The 21,785-nt window shown below is 53.3% G+C and overlaps 1 protein-coding gene across 1 annotated transcript in view; it reads left to right on the forward strand.

Annotated features, from left to right (window-relative positions):
• Window positions 1-21,163, forward strand: part of EDA (ectodysplasin A) — a 173,428-nt gene extending 152,265 nt beyond the window's left edge. Inside the window, exons 4-9 of the mRNA XM_074277650.1 lie at window positions 2,933-2,956; window positions 5,022-5,201; window positions 6,259-6,293; window positions 6,842-6,893; window positions 9,353-9,474; window positions 12,067-21,163. Of these exons, the coding sequence (XP_074133751.1) occupies window positions 2,933-2,956; window positions 5,022-5,201; window positions 6,259-6,293; window positions 6,842-6,893; window positions 9,353-9,474; window positions 12,067-12,318 (665 nt within the window). The 3' untranslated portion in view covers window positions 12,319-21,163. The remainder of the gene's footprint in view (window positions 1-2,932; window positions 2,957-5,021; window positions 5,202-6,258; window positions 6,294-6,841; window positions 6,894-9,352; window positions 9,475-12,066) is intronic.
• Window positions 21,164-21,785: the final 622 nt, after the last annotated feature.

Genomic DNA, 21,785 nt, shown 5'->3' on the forward strand with positions numbered 1-21,785 from the left:
GCTACTAAGTAGCTAAGGTCAGATGTGAACTCTGGTCTCCCTACCTCCAGGGACCATGACAACAGCCACCGAAACAAAAGGAGCAGGTTAAATACAGTGGCCCGAGCTCAGGCCCAAAGAACATGTGATGAAGCACATCTCCTCTCCCTACTGGAGAAGTGGACAGTCCCAGGGGCAAAACAGGGGCCTTCTTTTCAGTCACTTTTGACAAGGACAAAGTTAATTGGGAGAATGGGAGGGGGGAGACATTGGGAATGGCTGTGAGAGAAAAACCCAGAGGATCCCACTCTTAAAAATCACACTCTCATTCCTTACAACAAATCCATGAGGAAACTGAGGTCCACTGGGGTCAAGTGACTCGCTGGACAAAACCCACCCAGGCTTCGGACCAGGGCCGCTGGCACCTTTGGGGCTTCGTTCTCTTGCTTTCCCTGGCCGCGCCCATGACTTTAGGGAGAAATCCTAAAGGTCTCTGCGTTCAGAAAGTGGCCGTCCCCCAAGTGGGGACTATTCTAAAAGCGAGTTGGATCGCCTAAGTTCCCTGAAACGCTTGGAATCGGTTTCCTTAGAAGTGATTTCCCCGAAATTGTCTGTGACTTCACTGTCAGTGAAACTGTTGACACTTCTTTTTAAGCGCCCATTCACTTCTGCTAAATTACCCTAGGCGGGCATGTGTTCCCCACATGGATGGATTACCATCATCCATCCTCTTATAATAACTAACAAATTAAAGCACGATGTGCCAAAGAAACTGCCGCTGCCCTCTTTTTGCCCTGGAGATGACAATCCTCTCTCAAGCATCGGGCCCCATTCTCCCAGGCGAGTGGCAGCTCGGCCTCAAAGTCAGCGGGGCCTTTGCTCTGATCCTTGACCTTAAGCAAAGTCCCTTGGTAGTCTGTCTCCAAATGGGCATCCTGAGAAACTCATTGCCTACTACGCCAGTTTGTCATGAGGAACAGATGAGATCAGCTGTATATGGGCAAGCTACGGGAAGGACAAATTGGGGATGATCACCAGAGGGACGGTGTGAGGGTCAAAGGGCAATCAGGAAAGGTTCACTGGGACTTGGAGGAAGCCGGTGGGCAAAGATGAGGAGGGAGAGACTTCCAGTCATGGGGAATGACCGGTAAAAATGGCCAGAGTCTGGGGATGGAGTGTAGTGTTTGTTTGAGACACGGGGAAACCGGTGTCACTGCATCAGAGACCGTGCTCAGTGGGGTGGGGGGGGATGTGAGGGCTATAGAGTGGAAGGAGTCTGGAGACACTGGGAAGGGCTATAAATGGCAGAGCATTTTCGATTTGATCCCAGAGGTCACCAGTGTTTATTGAATGAAGGGGTGATGCAGACCTGCACTTTAGCAAGACGTGGACTGCTAAGTGAAGAATGGACTCAAAGGGGCAGCTAGATGGCACAGTGGATAGGGCGTCGGCCCTTGGCCTGAGATATGGCAAGATTCTGCTATAAGGAGGCCATGTAGGGCAGGAAGGAAGCCTTCCTGTGCCCACTCTTGCTAGGTGGCCATATTGGGGCCCAAAGGCTTTGGAGGAGAAGGGGTAGAGTCTCCAAGTAAACCCAGGCTTGGGGAAACCATCCCTCCATCTATGAGGCTTTCTTTGAATCCATAGGCAAATGGCAGTTGGTGACCCTTGTCACCAGTCGTGTCCACATTAAACCCTACACACACACACACACACACACACACACACACATACACTCACACACCACACACACACACACACACACACAACACACACACACTCACACATACACACTCACACACACACAACACACACACACACAACACACACACAACACACACACACACCACACACACACAACACACACACACACGTACACACACACACTCACACACACAACACACACACACTCACACACACAACACACACATACACACACATCACACACATACCACACACACACTCACACTCACACACATACACCCCCCACACACACACACACACACGTACACACACACACTCACACCACAAATGAGAGAAAGAAGTTCAGAAGGGCATATGGAACAAACAAGGCTTGTGCTGTGAAATATCAAACACACTTGCAGAACAAACTATATAACAGAAGGTCACATTTTCATATCAAGCCCTGTTTGGATGGAAACATTGAGGTTACATTCAGGATAAACAAAGTGTAAATTAGTTTTTCAAATTTGTTTTTGTTTTTAACCAAAGATGGGATGTTAGAAGGGCTGGGTTAGAGAAGGGGGAGCCTGGGGGCAGACAAGGATCCCTCCAGGAGCCCTACACTAGGATGGGAGTGGAGAGAAGTGGGAAAGGAACAGGGAGGGGAGCGAACTCATATGTGAAGGGATGCTAGAAAGCTGGGCTTCTTAGACTTTTTCCACTCTCAACCCCCTCCCCCCAAGACACCCCCCCATTTATAGGTATAAAACCTGACTTTCTGGGACTATGGTAGCATCTTCAACAGACATGAGTTTGAGGGAGAAGATAAGGAGTCCCCCTTTTGGGCACGCGGGCTTTGAGATGTTGGCAGATGGCCGGGTGGAGCTGTCCAGTGGGTAACGGAGTTCAGGAGAGAACTGAGCCTGGGTCTGTGGACGTGGAAGATGGTAACGGAGAACTGCACCTCAGCAGGTGAGGGGGAAACTAGAGCAGCAAGTTATGGTGAAGGTGGCGGGAAACTGCCCGTTAGTGGATGATGATCTGAGCCCGAGAAGGAACAGAGAGAAGTGGAAGCAGGGGAGGGCAATACCAGGGCAGCTAAGAGAAGCAAGAGTATCAAGAGCTGCAGAGACAGGGAGACGTCTCCCCCCTTCACAGGGTGGGTGGAAGATCAAAGTGAAGGCTTTGCCACATGACTTGGAGGCCTTGAAACCTTGACCCTCCCCGGGAACATCAAGGGATTCTAATTTCTTTGTTCTTCTCTTTGCAGGCCCAGTTAAAAACAAGAAAAAGGGTAAGGTCTCCTCATTTGCTTTTCTTTCTGGTGTGTGTGGCTGAATGATTTTCTCCTATGTGACATGCAATAATTAGCTTCCCAAGGTGGCCGCTGGGCCTTGGCCATCTTCGGCGTCATTGCCGTGACCCCACTGCAGTAGACTCCCTCAATCAGCGAGCACTGCTGAGCATCTATTATGTTCCAGGCTCTGCACTTCTAGCATTAAACCAGACTAAGTCATGAGAAACCCAAGGGCCTTTCCGGAAAGCCACCCTCCAGTCAAGAGAAGCAATGATTCCCTGGTGAGATTCCCTTCAAGGCAAGGTCCCTGTTGAGTTAAGGCACTGTGGGTTCCCTTCCTCTCTTATTTCCTCACTTTCCCTTTCTGCCCACTTGCTCTTTACTCTTCAGGGTTTTTCTTCCCATAGTCAGGAAGCAAAGGCCATGTGAGGCCCCTGACTTGCCTCCACATATGCCCCTTGCTTCTTAGCTCCCGCGCTTTCCCTCTTCTCTTAGTGACATTGAATGTCACAGCCAAGAGGGACCTTAGAAACTCAGATTCTCCACGGTGATCAAAGACTCTGCTCAAAGGTCTTTGGCGGTGGCAAGCCAGCCACCTCCCAAAACACCCCACTGACCATAAGCCTCAGTCTGTTCTGACTCCCACTCTTGGCTTTACTTCTCTGCCCACTTTTTAGGCCAGGCAGAAAGGGTCAGGAGGGGCACCCTCCTTGCTGAGCCAGGTAGAGGCTGAAACCTTTGCTCCCATCTTTCAGCTGTCCCCCGTTCCCTGTCACACCAGGCCGGACATTTTCTCCGGCACTGATGAGGTCTCCTTGATGGGAGGGGTTGAGAGGTCTTGGTGTCCTCATTGGCTCCAAGGCCCTTCCCACCGACTTCCTGCTTCCTGAGCCCAGACTAGGCCAGTAGCCACACAAGTAGTGAGAAAGGGGCGAATGTGAGACATGTTGTAGATGCAGGATTGCCCAGAGTTGGTGACTGATCAGTGCCGGACTGGCCCCAAATTTAGTCCCGACCAGAAATGCAATGCCTTTCGCATTGGAGACCAAACCCCATCCCAGTCCCGGTCCCTGGCTGCCTTTGACCTGCTGGCAGCTGAACGGGCCTCTCTTCTCCCACCGCCTCCTCACCTCGCCCAGGGGCGCCGCACTGCTCCTCCAGAAAGACTCCAAAGCACGCTTTCCGTGCATTGCCATCTCAGGGCAGATAGGATTTGGGAGATGAAGGGGGTTGAAGTTCATCTAGTGCACTCGTTTTGAGCATGGAGAAACTGAGGGTGAGGGAGATAAATTGGCTTGCCCAAGGGTCCCCAGCTCTAAAGAGAGCGAGCCAGGCTCCAAAAGTGCATCCTGGATGCCAAAGGCAGAGTGTCGTCATTCCCCCCCCTCCCCCCAGCCTCCCTGCCGAGGGTTCTTCGAGGCCTGGGAGGCCCAAGGCGACTGCTTCTCCGTGGCAGGGCCCTTCTGTAGCAATGCCACATGCTGCTGCCCAAGGCCTGCCTCCCTGGAGGAGGCCCGGGGAGCCAGAAGCTTCCAGCCACGTGCCCAAAGGCAAACCCTCTGTGATGAGTAAACGTGGCAGAGAGTCTGCCCTCGGAAGCTGCCCCGTCCAGCAAGGCTTTAGCTTTGGCTTTGCAGCTTCCCTGCCCCACCAACTGCCCTGGCTCTGCCCTCCCCCACAGGCCAGCCCCTGTCACGTGCCTTCCAAGCCAGCCACTTCATTCCCTCGTGTGGCATGAGCAGAAATGTTCGAAGGCCTGAGCTGAAGGGTGGGAGACCTTGAGATTGTGGTGGACTGACTAAAAAGGCACAACCCGGACAAGACTTAAAGGGAGGCTGGCTTTCCCAGACTGCCTTGGGATTTTCAGGCCCATGAAGGGTTAGCAGCCCCACGCCTGCCTGAGTTTCAGAAGGTGGGCACATTGCCCCGAGCCTTGTCTGAGGCCCCAGAAGGGTAACAGATTGGGAGGCAGAGACCAAGGAGAAGGCAGCAGTGTATCAGTTTGCCCCAGATGCTCGACAATGGTCTGATGTCAAATCTTGGTTTGCTTTTGTTTTCTCAGGAAAAAAGGCCGGCCCTCCTGGGCCAAACGGTCCCCCAGGACCCCCTGGGCCTCCAGGCCCCCAGGGGCCTCCAGGCATCCCAGGAATCCCTGGCATCCCCGGCACAACAGTCATGGGACCTCCTGGCCCCCCTGGGCCCCCCGGGCCTCAAGGCCCCCCAGGGTTGCAAGGCCCCTCAGGTGAGTGCCTCTGTCTCCCCTCTCTGTAGCCAGAGGAACTGTGGTGAGGAAGTGGGGGTGCGGGAGCCTCTTGCCCTTCACTCAGCTTGGGGCGTTTGGGGAGAAGCTGACCAGAGCTGCCTGAGCCTGGGGGGTAAAGGGGCTTGTCCACCAGGGGCCTCCTGCCCTCTCTGTGCATCTGGCTCCGGTGTGACCACGTGCCTGAGGCTTCCCAGCAGAGAAAGGGACTCGCAGCTTTGAGTCCCAAATGCTGATAAGACTCCTGCCGAAAGCTAGAAGGGGTTTGAGCACCCAGAATGGGGAATGGCGGGCTTCGGGGTGGCCTCCGAGTGGGGGATGGCGGAGCTCAAAGCTGTGCTGGATCCGGTTACCAGCAGAATTTTGGTCCATGAAAATAGAAGCTTCTTGGCCAGCCCCCAAAAGCAAAAGCAGTTGGCAAGTGGTCAGGGATGGGCAGGGAGTGGAAACTGAGATCCTTTCCCCCTGGAGAAGGAGCAGGGCCAAGCCTCCAAGAGAATCCCCACAGCATCTCCCCTGTCTCCCCGGTGATGGAGGCCTCCCGTGAGTGAAGGCTCATGGGGAGCTCTGTCTGGGCTCATTGGAGCTGCCTCCTGTCCCCAGCCTCCCCCATCAAGCCCACAATGTGCTAGCTACGGGATGCTGGGTGGCCTCCACACCACTAAACATGGCTAATCTACGGCAGTCAAGGCAAGCAGCAATGTCATTTTAACAGGGAAGGAAACTGAGTCCCTGGAGAGGAGCAGGGACTTGGAACTAGTAAGTGATGGAGCTGGGACTCAAACCTCAGTGTCTAGGCCCCCACAGCTCCTCTTGCCCAAAGCGTGGCCATTGAGGCTCCTGGCCTGGGAAATTTGTTAAGCCCTGGGCCCTGAGGGCGGCTCTTTGGTGGGGCCTGGAAGGAGGGGGGCTCCCCTCCAGGGAACTGCTGCTGGAGCCGCCATCTGGCAGAAGGAAGGTCGGACTGGCGCTGCCACTAGGGCCCAAGCAGGCTAGCCTGGCTGCCGCTACCGACCTGAAGCCCCGCTATCTCTTCCAGGTGCAACCGACAAGGCTGGAGCTCGAGAGATCCAGGTGAGTCAGAGGGCGACAAGAACCGGGGTTGCTCCTCACTCCTTTCCTTCCCTCCTTCCCCTCCTTCCCTCAGCTTCCCCTCCCAATGAGAAGGTGAGCCCAAGGTGCCTCCCAGGGTCTTCTGACTGCAGTGCCAAGGCCACAGCTGCTGTGCCAACCATGCCAGTCCAATGGGCAGCCACGGCTTTGGGGACTCATCCCTGTCCGGGCCACCCCACCTCGAATGCGGGAAGTGTCCAAGGTGTCTGAGTGGCCCTCGCGGGCCTTTCCTTGGTCCTCAGCAGATGGGAGCAGCCCTGGTGCCCCCATGCTAAGGCCTCCTGCCTTTCCCAGCAGTACCTGGGCTTCACCAATACAGATGCCTTCCCATTGTGTGGCCAATTGAGTCTGGCCACGTGTGGAAGGAAGCCTTCTCCTCCTTCTCCGAGCTTCCCCCACCAGCCCCTCCTCACCCTCCCTCTGGGCCAGACAAAGGGGGCTGGGGTGAGAGTGCAGGAGGTTCGGCCCATGAGCCCTCAGCATCCACTCTGCCCTTCTCTCCCTTGCAGCCCGCCGTGGTGCATCTCCAAGGCCAAGGCTCTGCCATCCAAGTGAAGAATGGTAAGAATCTCAGGAGGTGCTCTGGGTGAGGCCAGCTCCCCCAGCCCTCCTCCTCTCCCTCCTTCCCCAGGGAAGTAATTCCTCCCCCAGGCCTTGGTCTTCCTCTAACCCATGAGCTGCACCTGCCCAAGACATTCAGGAACACACACATGCACACGCCGCCACAGAGCCACGTGATGTTAGCTGGAAGGAAGGCCTTTAGGTCCCAGTGGCGGAGCTGGAGGGAAGCAGTGAGCCAGCCCCTCCCCGAGGAGCTCCGGCAGGCCCCGCCACCCACCTCTGGGGGCCCCACACAGGCTTCTCTGACTTTCCCCATGTCTTTGGGGCAACACCCCAAGGAGGAGGATTCCTCTCTGCTTTGACAGAGGAGGACCTAGCCTGGGGACTTCCCTTCCTCTGCTCTCTCCACATGGGGCATCTGGCCCCAGGCTTCCAGAGGGGGAGGAGGTGGGAAGATCTCTGAGCAGCGCCAGCTCCCTGGCCCTCAGAGCACCCCGCGCCATTTCTGGCAAGCTGCCTGCCCTGCTCTAGGCTTCAGGCGGAGGCTTGGAATTGGTCCTTGGACCTAGCTCCCAGTCCCCAAGTAGATGAGATAAGGAGGCCCCCTCAGTGAACTCCCTAAAATCAGATGGTAGAATCCTTTCTTCCAGCAGTCCTCAGGGAGAAGCTTGGCCAACAGGCTTTGGGAAAAGGTGCCCCCAGGGACAGGAAGTCTAAGGATTTTCCCATCCGCTTGGGAAGTCTTATTTCAAATGATAGTGGTCTGGGTAGAAGGAAGGGCCAGAGGCAATCCCCAGGCTCTTCCTCCTGTGGGGAAGGTCTTAGGGAGTGGGGGCCGCCCTCACACCGAGGCACCAGGAAACAGGCCCGAGCTCCCTGTCGGGGCAAAATGAGTGAGCAGAGTGGGCACCTATCATCTCTATGGTTCCGTAAGCTCCTTGGCCAGAAGAAGCAGCCGGAGGCTCTCCCCCTCACTGCCCCTTTGGGTCCTGAGCATACTTCAGCTCTCAGCCCCAGTTCCCCCTTCCTCCCTCCTCCAGCCTCTCCCAGAAGCCCCCCCCCCACCATCTCTAGTTTCTTCCTGTATTCTGAGCCCACCTTCCATCCACAAACAGCTCTGGATCTGTACCTCAAGTGAATGTGCCCCCTGCCCACTTCACTCAGCCTGCATAAGAGGGGCACCCATAAGGCCTCAGTGCAGACACCTGCCCGCTGCCGTCCAATGCCCTTCCTGCCGTGCCCCATTTGGGGAGTTAGCAAGGCCCGCTCGCACAGGGGCTCTCTTCCTTTGGCTGATGGTAGCAAGCAATGTTCTCGTCAGCTAGTTTCAGGGAATTCTCACGTAAAGCCAAGTTTGTGGGATGTGGGGGCCGCCCGGGCTCTGTCCCCGGCTGCCCTTCTGCAGTGATCTGCAGGCTGGCTTCCCCCTTGAGGGCAAGGGCCCTCTTTAGCGCATCCCCATCCCTTGGCACAGCCTTGACACATAGGAGAAGTGCTTAATGAACACCCGTGGACCAATAGGCCTACTTAGAAAAGCATAGGAGGAAGAGGGTTGCCAAGTGAAGGGTGAGCCCTGGTTTTCATGTGGCCTAAACGAGGCATTTCAATTGCACAGGCCTGTTTCCTCATCTGTAAAATGGGGAGGGGCTAGGGATTGGAATAGATGATCTTCAGGGTTTCATCTAGTTCTAGATCTAGGAAGCTATGGAAACACACACACACACACACATATACATACACATACACACATACACACACATATACACACACATACACATACACACTCACACACACATATACACATACACATATACACACACATACACACATATATACACACACATATACACATATACACACACATACACATACGCAAACACACATACACATACACACATACACACACACATACACACACACACACACCCCACACACACACAGAAGCTCACACCCCCATACATAAACCCACCCCAAGATAAGGAAGACCCAGCTCTCAGATCCCTCTTAGGAAGTCACAAAAGTAAGAGAATCCCCGAGCAGGAACCTGACAGATCATCCACTTTGACCTCCTTGGTTTGCCTCTCAACAAAGAGACTGAAGGCTCCAGCGGGACTCTGGTCCGGGCCTGCCCGGTGCCACTCTGCTCCGAAGGGGAGGCTGAGTGGGAATCAGATCCGAAGTCCTCTGGTTCCAAATCAAAAGACTTAGGTCTCAGAGCTGAGAAGATGGTGGACCCCAGAGGCCTGGCTCACCCCGTATGAACTTGACCTTGGAGTGATCTCTCTGAGGGGAGGAGGAGGAAGCCCGGGGCTGGGCGCTCTGTCCCCACTGGCCTTGTGGTGCCTCTGAGGGAGAGGATGGAACTGAGGGAGTCGGGCGGCCGTGGTGGGTTGGGTGACGGTGCTGTTTTTCTGACATGTACTGAGTGACTGCCATTCTCTCATACTGAGATCTTTCAGGTGGAGTACTCAATGACTGGTCTCGCATCACCATGAACCCCAAGGTGTTTAAACTGCACCCCCGCAGTGGGGAGCTGGAGGTACTGGTGGACGGCACCTACTTCATCTATAGTCAGGTAGAAGTGAGTACGGTCTTAGGCCCAACTCCTTTCCTAGATGCAGAATGCAGATCCCACACCAGGCACAGAGGGGCACTGTGGCGCCAGCCACGGCAGGCCACGGAGTAACCATTGGGCTTTGAGGGAAACTCAACTGGGGAAGGGAGGTGGCACTCTTTGGGGGAGGGAAGAACCAAAGAGAAGAGAGGTCTGGCGAGCCATGTAGATGGCCCAAGAGTGGTCCCCGCAGCGAGGTCCCCAAGGGCTCCCCCCCCCACACGTCAGCCCATGGAAACCTCCGATGGTGCCTTCATCCCTCCTCCACAGCCTGCCAGCTTCATCCTCTCCTGGAGTTGGGGGGGGTGGGCGGGCACAGATGTGGGTACAGGTGCGTGTCTGTTTCATGTATTTATCCTTGTGTGTGTGTGTGTGCGCGTGCACACACATGCATGTCGTGGCCTAAGTCCATGGCCTTGCACCATGAGCCTGGTATGCCAGCAAGGCCTGGGGTTCCATCCCACAACGGATTAAAGAAGGAGCTCCGGGCCCTCTCAGACCTGATGTACCAAGGGGGGGGGGGAATCCCTGGTGCCTCCACAGTGCGGTTTTCTCTGAACAGTCTGTGGGAGGGACTCTGAAACATGGTGCCCGCCCCCCTCGCCAAGGCTGCTCTGCCTCAGTGAGCCCACATGTTAGACTGGTGAGTGTGCGGCTGCTACCGTGTGCCAGCCAGGCCCAGACACACAACAATGAACGTGGCATCCTGGAAGCTGCGGCCCGTGTCCCAGCGAGGTGCCACGAGGGCGTCTGGGTGCCCACCTGTCCTAGCTTGACCTGTGTCTGAAGGGCACTCAGGCTGGGACAGAGCAGGAAGATACCCTGGGGCCCTTTCTGGCCACTTTCCACCCCTTTCCTCAAGGGGTTTGTCTATTTCCCTGTCTCCATCTCTTTGTGTCTCTGTCTCTGTCTCTCCCTCCCTCTACCTCCTTTCTCTCCCCTTTGGTCCTCTCCCCATCTCCATCTCTGTCTCTCCTTCCCCCCTCCCCATCTCTCTTTGAAGCCCCCCTTTTTTTCTTTGCCCACACCTCAGGCGTCTCTATTGGGACAAGTGAGAGAGCCTAGAGCTGGGGCTTCCTCTAGGGTGCCAGACCAAGAGATGGCTAGAGCAGCTGAGTAACGAGGAGCCCGGCCAGAGAAGGGGCTCAAAGGACTGGCCCAGCCAGGCTCCGGGGTCTGTTCTGAGTTCTGAACCCACTCCTCTGCTGGGGGAATCACGAGATTCAGAGGGACCGCAGACAGCGGCTGGTCCGAGCTGGGATCACCTTTGACAACATCCTCAACCAGCGGCCAGCCGGCTCCCGAAGAGCCCCAGGAAGGGTGCTGCCGCCTGGCCCCATGCCCGGCCCTTCACTTCTGGGCCTGCTCCTGGCACTAAAGCAGAGCCAGGCCTGTCTTTGCCATGGGACGGCCGTCTATTACCCCTTCCAGAGTGTGGGCGTGTGAATCCTGGACAGCTCTCACCTGGGCCCACGGAAAAGGACAAATGCTCATGAGCTCAGCTGCCTGGCCACCAGGGTCATGGATCTGCACTTGTTTTCCGGGCCTGAGGCTGAAGAGGGAGGAGGACTTACTTAGCCTCTGTTGTTGAACTCCACGGCCTCTACAAAACCAGACCAGCAGGAAGCAGGGGCGAGAGACAGAGACAGAGACAGAGACAGAGACAGAGACAGACAGAAACAGAGCAGAGAGACAGAGAGGGAGGGAGGGAGGAAGGAAGGAAGGAAGGAAGGAAGGAAGGAAGGAAGGAAGGAAGGAAGGAAGGAAGGAAGGAAGGAAGGAAGGAAGGAAGGAAGGAAGGAAGGAAGGAAGGAAGGGAAGAAAGGGTTAGAGGGAAGCAGGGAGGAAGGGAGGAAGGAAAAGAGGAAGGAAGAAAGGAAGGGAGGGAAGGAAGGAAGGAAGTGGAGGGAAAAGGGGGAGGGAGGAGAGGAGAGGAAGAAGATGGGAAAGTTCATCTTGAGAGCTAGAATCAAGAACCTGGCCTCCACATTTCCTCTGCCTGACTGCCTCTCTGGGGCTCCTCCTTTCCTCAAATCAGCATCAAAGGGCTGCCCTGGGGTGTCTGCACTGCCTAGACTAGGAAGGGAACACCCCAAGGCAAGTCCAAGGGGCCGTTAGAGGAGAGAGTCTCATGGGGAGCCCCCACCCCCAACTGGCCTCAAGGGAACTTTCCCTGGGTGAAAGGAAGCTCCTGGGCTTGTCAGGGCTGGACACAGGTAGCTGGGAGATTAGCCGTTCTAGCCCTGTCATTTTGCAGATAGGCACCTGAGGCCCAGAGACAGGAAGTGATTTCCCTAAGATCACACAACAAGTCAGTGGTCAGCCCAGAGCTACCAAAGGGAGGACCAGAAACATTGTGCTGCCCTGCCTGTGTGTTGGCAGCTCGGCCCTCCAAAGCCTTAGGGCGGCTTGTTCTAGCCCGTCCCAGCCAGGCCCTCAGAAGGCTTGGGCGGCCTGGCCCGGCCCAGCCCTCAGCCTGGCAGGGCCCGGTTCTCCCTCCAGGAAGACGCCCGTACAGCCCTGCCCCGTCTCACCCCTCCTTGTCCCCTCTCCCCCTAGGTTTACTACATCAACTTCACGGACTTTGCCAGCTATGAGGTGGTGGTGGATGAAAAGCCCTTCTTACAGTGCACCCGGAGCATCGAGACGGGCAAGACCAACTACAACACGTGCTACACGGCGGGTGTGTGCCTCCTCAGGGCCCACCAGAAGATCGCCGTCAAGATGGTGCACGCCGACATCTCCATAAACATGAGCAAGCACAGCACGTTCTTTGGAGCCATCCGGCTAGGCGAGGCCCCCGCCTCCTAGACTCTCCTTGGCTGGGAGGCCAGGACACCTGGGGCCACCCCACCATTGCACTGCTTTGGACGGAAACGTAGGCGCATTCCGGCCGAGGAGAGACAGGGGAGAGAGGGCGAGAGCCAGTCGCTCACAGTCTATTTATTCCCTGACTAGCGGCTTTCGGGCGAGCCGGTCTGCTGGGACCTGGGGGAGGCGGCGGGTGGGGCGCTGGCCTTGGAAAGGCCAGGCAGATCTTCATAGACTCGGTGCCACTAGGTTTGGGATGAGGGGTCACCCACAGGTCTGTGGCCTTCAGAACTCAGAACCCACCAGCGCTTCAGGGCAGGAACCAGCCGGGCCAAGAGCCAGGGAGGGAGCTGCCAAAGAGGCCTTCGGCTGGGACCCTTGCCCTCGGGCCCCCGGGCACCAGCAAGAGTCACTATGGCAGAGAGCATGGGCCCGTTAGCACTCTGAGTTTGGCGCCCACCTCTACCGCTTGCCAAGTCTCTTCCTCGGCATCTCTGGGTCTCACTTGGGCTAGGGGACTCCCATGGTCCTTTCCAGTGGACTTTACTTTCCCATCTGCAAGATGAGGGCTTTGTACTAGATGGCTTTCCTCCTCTGAATCTCTGCTTCTGGGACTTTGCCAAGATGCACTGTGAAGGAACAAAAGCAGGCACCCCGCATCCCACCAGCCCACAGGGGTGCTCATGTTATGGGCCGAAGGCTGTGCCGGCTACTCAGCTCTGACAGCCTGCAGGCTCCATCGTGGCTGCCTGCTTGGGCTGAGAGGAGGCCTTCCCTTGGTTTTCAGTCTCCGTCCTGGAGTCGGCTCCTCCCCCCACCCCACATACTGCAGGCTGGGCGCCACCGATGGGACCATGGCCTTTTTCGCGCTTTCCAGAGCCATCCTCAGCTCTCAGTACCATCCTGAGATTGGGCCGTGCTTCCCTACACACCCCTAGAGTCCATCTCTATACCCTGGCCATGGCTCCCATTCTCCCAACCAAAGAGTCTACTCCCATTGAATCGGGCTCTTAGCCTGAGACCAAGGCTTTTCTCATTCGATGTGACAACGCACAAAAGGCTTTCCTTCTGCTTAGAAGCTGGTGCCTGCTGGCCGGAGATTGGACCAGTTGACTCCTGGTCATCCCTTCAAGGCCAAGGATCCCAGAGGCTAAACCTTACTCATGTGAACTAGCCCAGAAGCCTCTAGTAACTCAGAGTTCCACGTGGATACTAAATAGAGTGGCTCACTGACTCCCTCTTGAGTCTCGGGCCCCCAAGGGCGTCCACGATCTGGCCCAGAAGTCGCATTAGTTTTCAGCTCCCAGAAGACCCCCTAACTGAGCATTGACTAGGCAGTACAGTAGGACTCCTAAGTGGGAGTAGAAGGGAAACTGGCCCTGGATGGAGGGGAACTGGATTCAAATCATGCTTCTGTTGCCTACTACAAATGGGATGTTGGCCAAGTTGCTTTGCCTCCTCAGGGCCTCGATTCCCTCACCTGGTTTCGAGGCTTGCAGCCAATGGGCTTTGAGGAAGCTCCACTATAGGTTCACAGCTAGTCATTCTCTGGTTTCTAGAAAGTCGCTCTTGCTCAGTGACAACCATTCCCTTAAGTTACTTAGCCCTGTGGATAAACCGGAGCAGACCAAGGCTGTCCACCAAGCTGGGGGCTTTCATCTTCTTGAATGTGCTGAAGCTTTTCTCTCACTCCCATCATGCCTGGCTCTTCCATCAGGGCAGAGCCTGCACTGGGGCCGCTGAACGGTGATAGACACATGGCTTGTGTCTCTATGGCCAAGTGGCAAGAGCTGCCACCATCTCACAGAAGCTAGTTGCGTCCTTTGGACCAAGGGCCCTGCAGCCACCAACCCAGCGTGGGTCTCCTGCCTCCTGGAAAGCTCGATTGGAATCTCTTGGATGGCTGGACATATGAGAGCTCACTCTATCCCAGCTCGGGCAGCCAAGTGGGCCTCTCAAATTGCCAGCCCACAGGAGAAAGGCACCAAAAACCTACTGAAGAAATTCAGAGCTCCAGTACTTCCAGGTAGCACAAGCCAGCCCGGGAGCACCGAGAGAAGGGAGCCATTAACCTTCAGACCCTATGTCCACTTGGTGTTGGGTCAAGCAGGGCTACTGGTCCCTGCTCCTGACTCATCACACTAACTGAATGTGTCTACCTCCTGTGGGCTATGAGGGCACTGAAGGCCCAAAGGGCCCCACTTGATGTCCAAGGAGAGACACAGAAGAGAAGTGGAGATGACACTGGAAAGCACCTTGGAGAGCTCCAGATTCTCTGACCTAAAAGACCTTCCTGAAGCTGGTGGATTGGGAGTAAGACGCCAGGAAGGGGCTCCCTTCCCTCTCTCTCAGCGCAAACTATGGGGTGCAACATGGCATAGGGTGCCCCAGGCGATCTCTGTCAAGAGCACCTAGGCGCTGTCTCCCCGGGGAGGATGGGGTACAGTCTCTGCCCACATGCTCTTTGCAGTATGGATGGGACCGATATGATCCATGAGAGGCCCATGACCGTGGGATTGTTTGGAAGTTCCTTCACGGTCAAAGGAATTAGGAGAAGTTAGAAATGCGTCCCACTGACCCTCTCTTTACTTTCCCCGAAGGCTGGAAGACGAGAGGACGGATTGAAATCCCCACTCTGCCTCATCGTCCCACCCCCAACCCCGCCATGGATCCTGAGGGTCTTTTGACTTTCACATCATGACCACTAAGGCAAAAAATGGGATGTGGCTTGTCCAGCTGACTGCAGAGGCTGTAGCTCAGTCCCAGCAGCATGGTCCAGAGCCCAGAGGTGTCCAGGACTCCCTGCTTGGCCCCTCATCGTCCTGCCGGCTTCTGCCGCGTCTGATTTCAATTGATCCGGCACACATTTTTGAAGTGCCTCCTGTGTGCTGGGTCCCAGGATCCATCAACAAGCGTGGAGTGGGCCCTTCTTCGAGGGGCTTCCTTTGTCCAGCTAACGCCCAAGCAGCTTCTTGTACGTCCACCCTCAGTGACTGTGGAGCCAGGGAGGTTGGTGCAGTGGGTTTGGAGTCCTTCTCAGCCCTGTCTACGCCCCAAGAAGAAAGTTAAATTAGCCTCACTGGGACTTCCCATCCTCCTTGAGGATTCTGGCTCTGTTAGCTCACAGCAACCCAGACCCAGATGGGCCTTGGTTCTGTGGGCCATGTTATAAATAGTCACCATATAGGTTTTATTTAACCCATTTTTAATAAATCTGCTATTCAACCAAAGTGAGATGTAACCTCCATGTGGGTTGCAGCCGTTTCAGCTTTATTCAAGTGAAAAGAGGTCAGCTGAGCACTCCTGTCTGCCCTGAGCTAGGCTCCCAGAAGGAAAGGCCCGGGATCCCCACGGGAGAGACTAGCACCTAAAGGGGAAGAAGGGGCAAAGGTCCCATAAACTGAATCCTTTCTATAGGGGGCTTGAACTAGTGCTGGTCTTCCAGCTTGGGGGGTTCAGGAGGGGGATGCAGGAGGGTGACCCACGGTCCAAGGTCTTGTCCCGGTCACCGCCCTCTACTTCCCCAACAGCAAGCTGGCAACATAGGCCAAAGGGAGCGCCCCCCACCTTCCGAAATCTTCCTGTCCCCCAAGTTTGGTGTCGAGCTCAGGGCGGAGGTGCTGGTGTAAGCTGGGGTCTGGATGCACCAGTGCAAGGCTGTGGGAAGGAGCTTGGAACAGGAGGGTGCTGGTGCTGGTGCTAATGGCAGCCGAGCCTGGGCCGCACCCCATCCAGGAGCCAGGAGAGGTTCTGCTCCTCTGTAGGAGGGCGGAGGCCCACGTACTAGGTCTCTGCACTCTGCTCTTCAAACCCCACGGGGTCCCTCCAAGAAGGGTTGGGGCACCCGGAACCTCTTACTTGGCCAGGATATCTCTGTGACTCAGTGCAGGTGGTCCAAGTACGCCCAGCAGATGCCAAGTGTGGGAGCACAACCTTACTGCAGCTTGGTGGAGCTACTCTGTGTATATCAAGTATACATACTGTATATATAAGCCAGGTTGTAAGTTTGTGTAAATGAATGGTTTGTTCTTGGCCAATAAAAGCATTTCCCCCCCATGAGAGGTTGGACTTGTTTGAAAAGGACCGGCCCCTGATCCCACCAACCACTGGGCCCCTGCTCTGTGAAAGGTGCAAGGTCTTCTTGTTACCCCACTCCCACTTTGTGAGGAAAGGAGAATAGAGTTCCCTCCTAGCCACCAAGACCCAGAAAGCAAGGTGCCCCTGAGCTACCATCCTCCCCTTCCCCCTGCCCTTTCTTAGCGTCACATACTTGGTCGCCTCCAAGGCAAGGCCGGGTACAGGCCTGAGCAACATACAAATGGGCCTTTTCCTAAGCACAGGATACTGAGTCTGCCCAATGGCTGAGTATTAACAGACGTGGGGTGATGACCTTGAGTCCTTTTTGATTAGTGTTCATTTTGACCTTAAATACCTAAAGACAAAAAAAAAAAAAAAAAAAAAAGACAACATTTCTGTGTACCCGGAATCAAAAGAGAATTCTCTATAAAACCATGAATTTCCACTTTACACTATTTGCTTTTGGGGGCGGGGGGGGGGGAAGAAAAAAGTACTGCACATCATTTTCAAAGTTCCTCTGCTTCCTGCTAAATTTTCTTTTATTTTCTGCTGTGCCCTTTTTCTATTTTTTTCCCTCCCACCCCACCCCACCCTACCCTAGAGATAGCTATCATTAGGCACAAGAGTGTGTGTGTGTGTGTTTGTGTGAATATAAACATATATATAGTAAAATGATACTATCCATACTTCTACTTATCATTTCTTTGAAGGCAGATAGCATCTTCCTTCCCAAGTCTTTTTAGTTGATTTGAGTATTTATAATACTCAAATTGAGTTAGTCATCAAAGTGTTCTTAAAACACTATTGCTTTAAGAAAGCATGAAATAGTTTATCTGTCACATTTATGGATAAGGGAATTATTTAGGACCAAAGAAAATATAGAGAGCATTAAAAAAATGCAAAATAGATCATTTTGATTATATAAAATTAAAAAGGCTTTGCACAAACAAAACCAATGCAACCAAAATCATAAGAAAAGCAGAAAACGAAGAGATTTTTTGCAAAATAGGCTTCATTTCTCAAATAGAGAGAGAATGAAGTCAAATTTATCAAAATACAAGTCATTCCTCAATTGATCAAAGGATATGAACATATCCAGACAAGAAATCAAAGCTATCTATAGCTCCAAATCACTATTGATCAGAGAAATGCAAATTAAAACTGAGGTACCAACTTACACCTATCAGAGTAGTTAAAATGACAAAAATAAGGAAAACGGATGTGGGAGGGGATGTGGGAAAACAGGGATGCTGATGCACTGATGGTGAAGTCATAAACTGCTCCAGCCATTCTAGAGAGCAATTTGGAATTCTACCCAAATGACTATAAAATCACGTATACCCTTTGATCCAGTAATACCACTGCTATGTCTATCCCGAAGACATCCACAAAAGGGGGGAAGGACTTATTTGTACAAACATATTTCTACCAGCTCATTTTGTGATGGCTATGAGTTGGAAATCAAAGGATAGCCATCAATTGGGGAACGGCTGAACAAGTTGTGTTTTCTGATTATGATTGAATCTTATTATGCTGTAAGAAAGGACAAGCAGAAAGAGTTCAGAAAAGCCTGAAAAGACTTACACAGACTGATGCAGAGTGATGTGAACAGAAACAGGAGAACATTGTAAAGTAACGGCAACATTGTTTGATGAACTGTGAATGATTTAGCTATTCTCAGCAATACGGTGATCCGAGATAATCCCAAAGGACTAAAGATGAAGCCTACTATCTACCTCCAGAGAAAGTACTGATATTGATTGAATATAGACCAAAGCATGCTATTTTTCACTTACTTTCATTTTTTTTTCTTTTCTTCGAGTCTCTTTGTCCAAAATAACTGATAAGGAAATGTTTTACGTTAAAAAAATACAAGAGTTGCATTATTTAAGAAAAAAGAAACTATTGCTGTTACAGTATCCAATATTCTCTTGGCTCTGCTCATTTTGCTCTTCATTATTTCATGCCTCGAATCCTTATTAAAATTGTAAAAGGAATCCACGGGTGAGATGGTGGACGTGTCCCCTGGCATGAGGAAGTGATTGTGACAAACTGTCACAATTAGGCCCTAGGGCTACTAGGCTCTCATTGGTTCCTACCCTACATTCATATGGAACTCTGGGAGCCCCAAATCCAGTAGACATGTTTGTACTAAGAAAGCTGACAAGATCTAGAATAAATGGAAAGGATCTCAGAAGAAATGTCAGTCAAGTCTAACTTCCTGGGGGAAGAGCAGCTGGGTTTCTGGAAGAGGAAATTCAGCTTGACCTGTCTGCTAGACTGCCCCTTCCCAACTCCCACTTTACCTAGATTCAAAATTTGGGTGTCATATTCAACTCATCCTTCCCACTCCCCCTGTCCTGTCCCTTGTTATCTGCACAGTCTCTCTCCTAGTCGTCCCCTCGTGTCCACTGCCACTTCCAAAGTCCAAGTTCTCATCACTTCTTGCCTGCAATATCCTAATAGCTTGCTCCAAGACCTTCCACGAAGGAGACCCAGCACCTCCCAAGGTGCAACCCATCCTGCTTTCGGCTAGTCCACATCTGCTTCTTTGCTCCTTGGTCTGTCTGTCGGGATGGAAGAGACCAAGTCTTTTCTCTCTTCCACTCTGTGTATTCCTAGCAGAGCCTAATGATGCTTGACAGAGCATTTGAAGAGGTATCCGCAGACAGCAATCGTAACATCCTTTTCATTTTGGTATCTCCTCAGCACAGGTGCCCTGCAATAAGTAGGTGCCTAATAAATGTCAGCAGAGTTTATTGGAATGGAAGGTGAGATGATTTTGAGGTAAAACCATGGGTAGACACAAGGGAAGGCCATGGTCAGATTGATTATTGCTTTTCAGGGGATTGTGCTAAGGTTAGAGTCTCCTCCAATCCTTTGCCTTATGGCTTCAGACACTCAAAAAATATTCATTAAGCACCTGCTGTGTGTCAGCCACTAGAGACACAGAAAGAGGCAAAAGACAGTCCCTGACCTCAAGGAGCCTACAATGGCTGCCCTGCTGAAACTGCTCTTTCTGAGGTCTCCAACGATGTCCTCATGTCACAAAGAACTAAACAGCCAGGGATGCACAAGGATATGACCAGGGACAGGCTACCGTCTAAACAGATTGAGTTCTAGAATTAGATTTCTGCTCGTGGGATCCCGTTCGCTTTAGGACAGAGTCAAAATGCCCAACGAAAATGAAAAGGCCACTGGAGCCCCCAGTATGACAAATAGGTATGTATGGCCACGGGAGGAAGCCACAAGAACTAATCAAGAGAGGAACTAGAAAGGAAGAGCTAAAGCCCTGAAGATCTCCCCTCACGCAAGCACTGAAGGCAAGGAAGAATTGTCAGCTCCCAGCAGTGGGAGGTGTTTCTGTTGATAACCCGGACGACCAAAGTGCAAGATGGTCTCCATCATAGGAGAGAAAGTGAAAGGGCCATCTCCAGTCTCCCGGTGCCGAGAGAATGAAGTGTTTATGAAGTGTTATCGGAAGAAGTGCTTCAAGTGAAAAAACAAATAAATCCAGACAGAGAGAGGAATCCTAAACTGAACCAAGAACTGGAGGGCAGAAGGATGTGACAGTGGAGTAAGGGAAAGACCACTGGCCACGTGGGCAAAGGCTCCCACAAGGAATAGAGCAAGCCTGCCCCATGGTACCCAAGTCCTGGGCAAAATCCCAAAGAGCGTTTCAGCATCCCTGCTGCCTCCAAATAGGGGAGTGGGAAGAAAGGAGAGCATATAGGGACTAGTTTGCTGCCACAAATGGTGGTGTCTAAGGGTAGCATTGCGATTTGGGAGCCATGGCTTAAGATAAAGAAACAGGGAGCTCTCCACTGGGAATCAAATGTCCCTCAAACCAGTAAACTATATTCGCCAAGAGCCTTGGAAATCTGATGGCCCAACGCCAAAAAGGAGACAGAAAACGAAAAGTTTCTAATCTATTTATGCTAAACTTGAGAGTGGAAAGAGTAGCAAGTAGAGTGTAGGAGGAAGAATAGGTAAGGGGGCTAGTGAGTCGGGGAAGCAATATTCCTGAAGAGAGCCAGTGACCAACTTTGGAGGTCTATATGCAAAGGCACCAAGGGCAAGTGGGAAAGTGACCCTGAGGTCCTAATGCAAGGAGGCAAACAGGACCCTGGAGGGGGCACTGAGGTTCCCCATGGGCTGGATTGGAATAGCCACCAAAGGTGGGGAGTGGCGCTCTAGAACAAGAAGGCGGGAGGCTCTGGTGAGGAAAGCCAAGAAGCACGGGAAGGAAGCGTGGCGGAAAGCTTTGGGATGAGGATGGCCAGAAGGAGAAATGGAAGAGTCAGAATGGACTCCAGGCCGGTTGAACAGAAGGAAGAATGAGATCACCGAGTTCTGGAACTATCCCAAACCTAGTACGGAAACCTGAAGTCAAAGCGATGGCAGACTCCAAGGGTTCAGACAGCTGCAGGAGCTCTAGCAGAAGCAGAGAAGCCACTGGATCGGGGGCTTGCTTGGATCATTTTCTAATCCGAATAAAGGCAGGCAGTGGCAAGGGCATCTGTAGCTGCAGAAAGAAAATGACTCACGGCTGAGTGACCCGAGTTCCAGCTTTAAGTCTGAGATTGGGAAGAAAAAGCTAGAGGGGCCGTGACAAGAAGACTGGACACTGTGCCAACCATCGAGCCGCCCAGACTGTAACAGGTACCCAAATGCTGTGTTTGAGTTGAACTTGTTCTACATGGTCCCAGAGGACAGAGCTGAGTGGGGTGCATGTGAGGAGAGAGACAGAGACAGAGAGACAGAGAGCGACAGAAGAGAGACGAGAGAGATTAGGCTTGATGTCAGGAAAGTACCAATGGGAACTGTCCCAAGGTGAGGCTATGGAGGCTCTCAGCAAGCTGATCCAGATGGTCACTTTTGGGAAAGAGAAGTTGGAGAAGGCCTCCTTGAATCCATCTGCAATGACTATTGACCTCCAAGCTGCCTTCCAACTTCGGTAATTCTATGAAGTGTTGCCTCGGTGCCCAAGCTTTCCTCTCCCAACATTCTAGTTTTCTGCTCTTTTTGACACTGCGGCCCACTCTGGTTTTCTGGTGCCTCTGTGGCTTCCTTGAGTCTCCCTTTTTCTGACGCCCCCCCCTCCATTCCTTTTTGTCTTCCCTTGATCCCCTGTGCTCTGGCCCTCAGCCTCTTCACAGGCACCTAGACCAAAAGCTGTGAGACCATGCGGCAGGCTCTCTCTCCCAAGCACCCGAGCCCTATGTCCCGGAGCATCTCTACCTGAGCCTGACTAAGCAGCGCTCCCCTTTCTTCCTTCGCCACGTCTGTTAGTGCCGTCGTGCTCACGGGCCAGCCCAGCACATTTTGTCTGGGGTTTGCCCGTCGGTCACTGGCTGTCATCCCCACTGTGACCGTCCGAAGGTCAGCTT

Source organism: Sminthopsis crassicaudata, chromosome X (genome assembly GCF_048593235.1).
Source record: "Sminthopsis crassicaudata isolate SCR6 chromosome X, ASM4859323v1, whole genome shotgun sequence".
NCBI classification, from domain to species: Eukaryota; Metazoa; Chordata; class Mammalia; order Dasyuromorphia; family Dasyuridae; genus Sminthopsis; species Sminthopsis crassicaudata.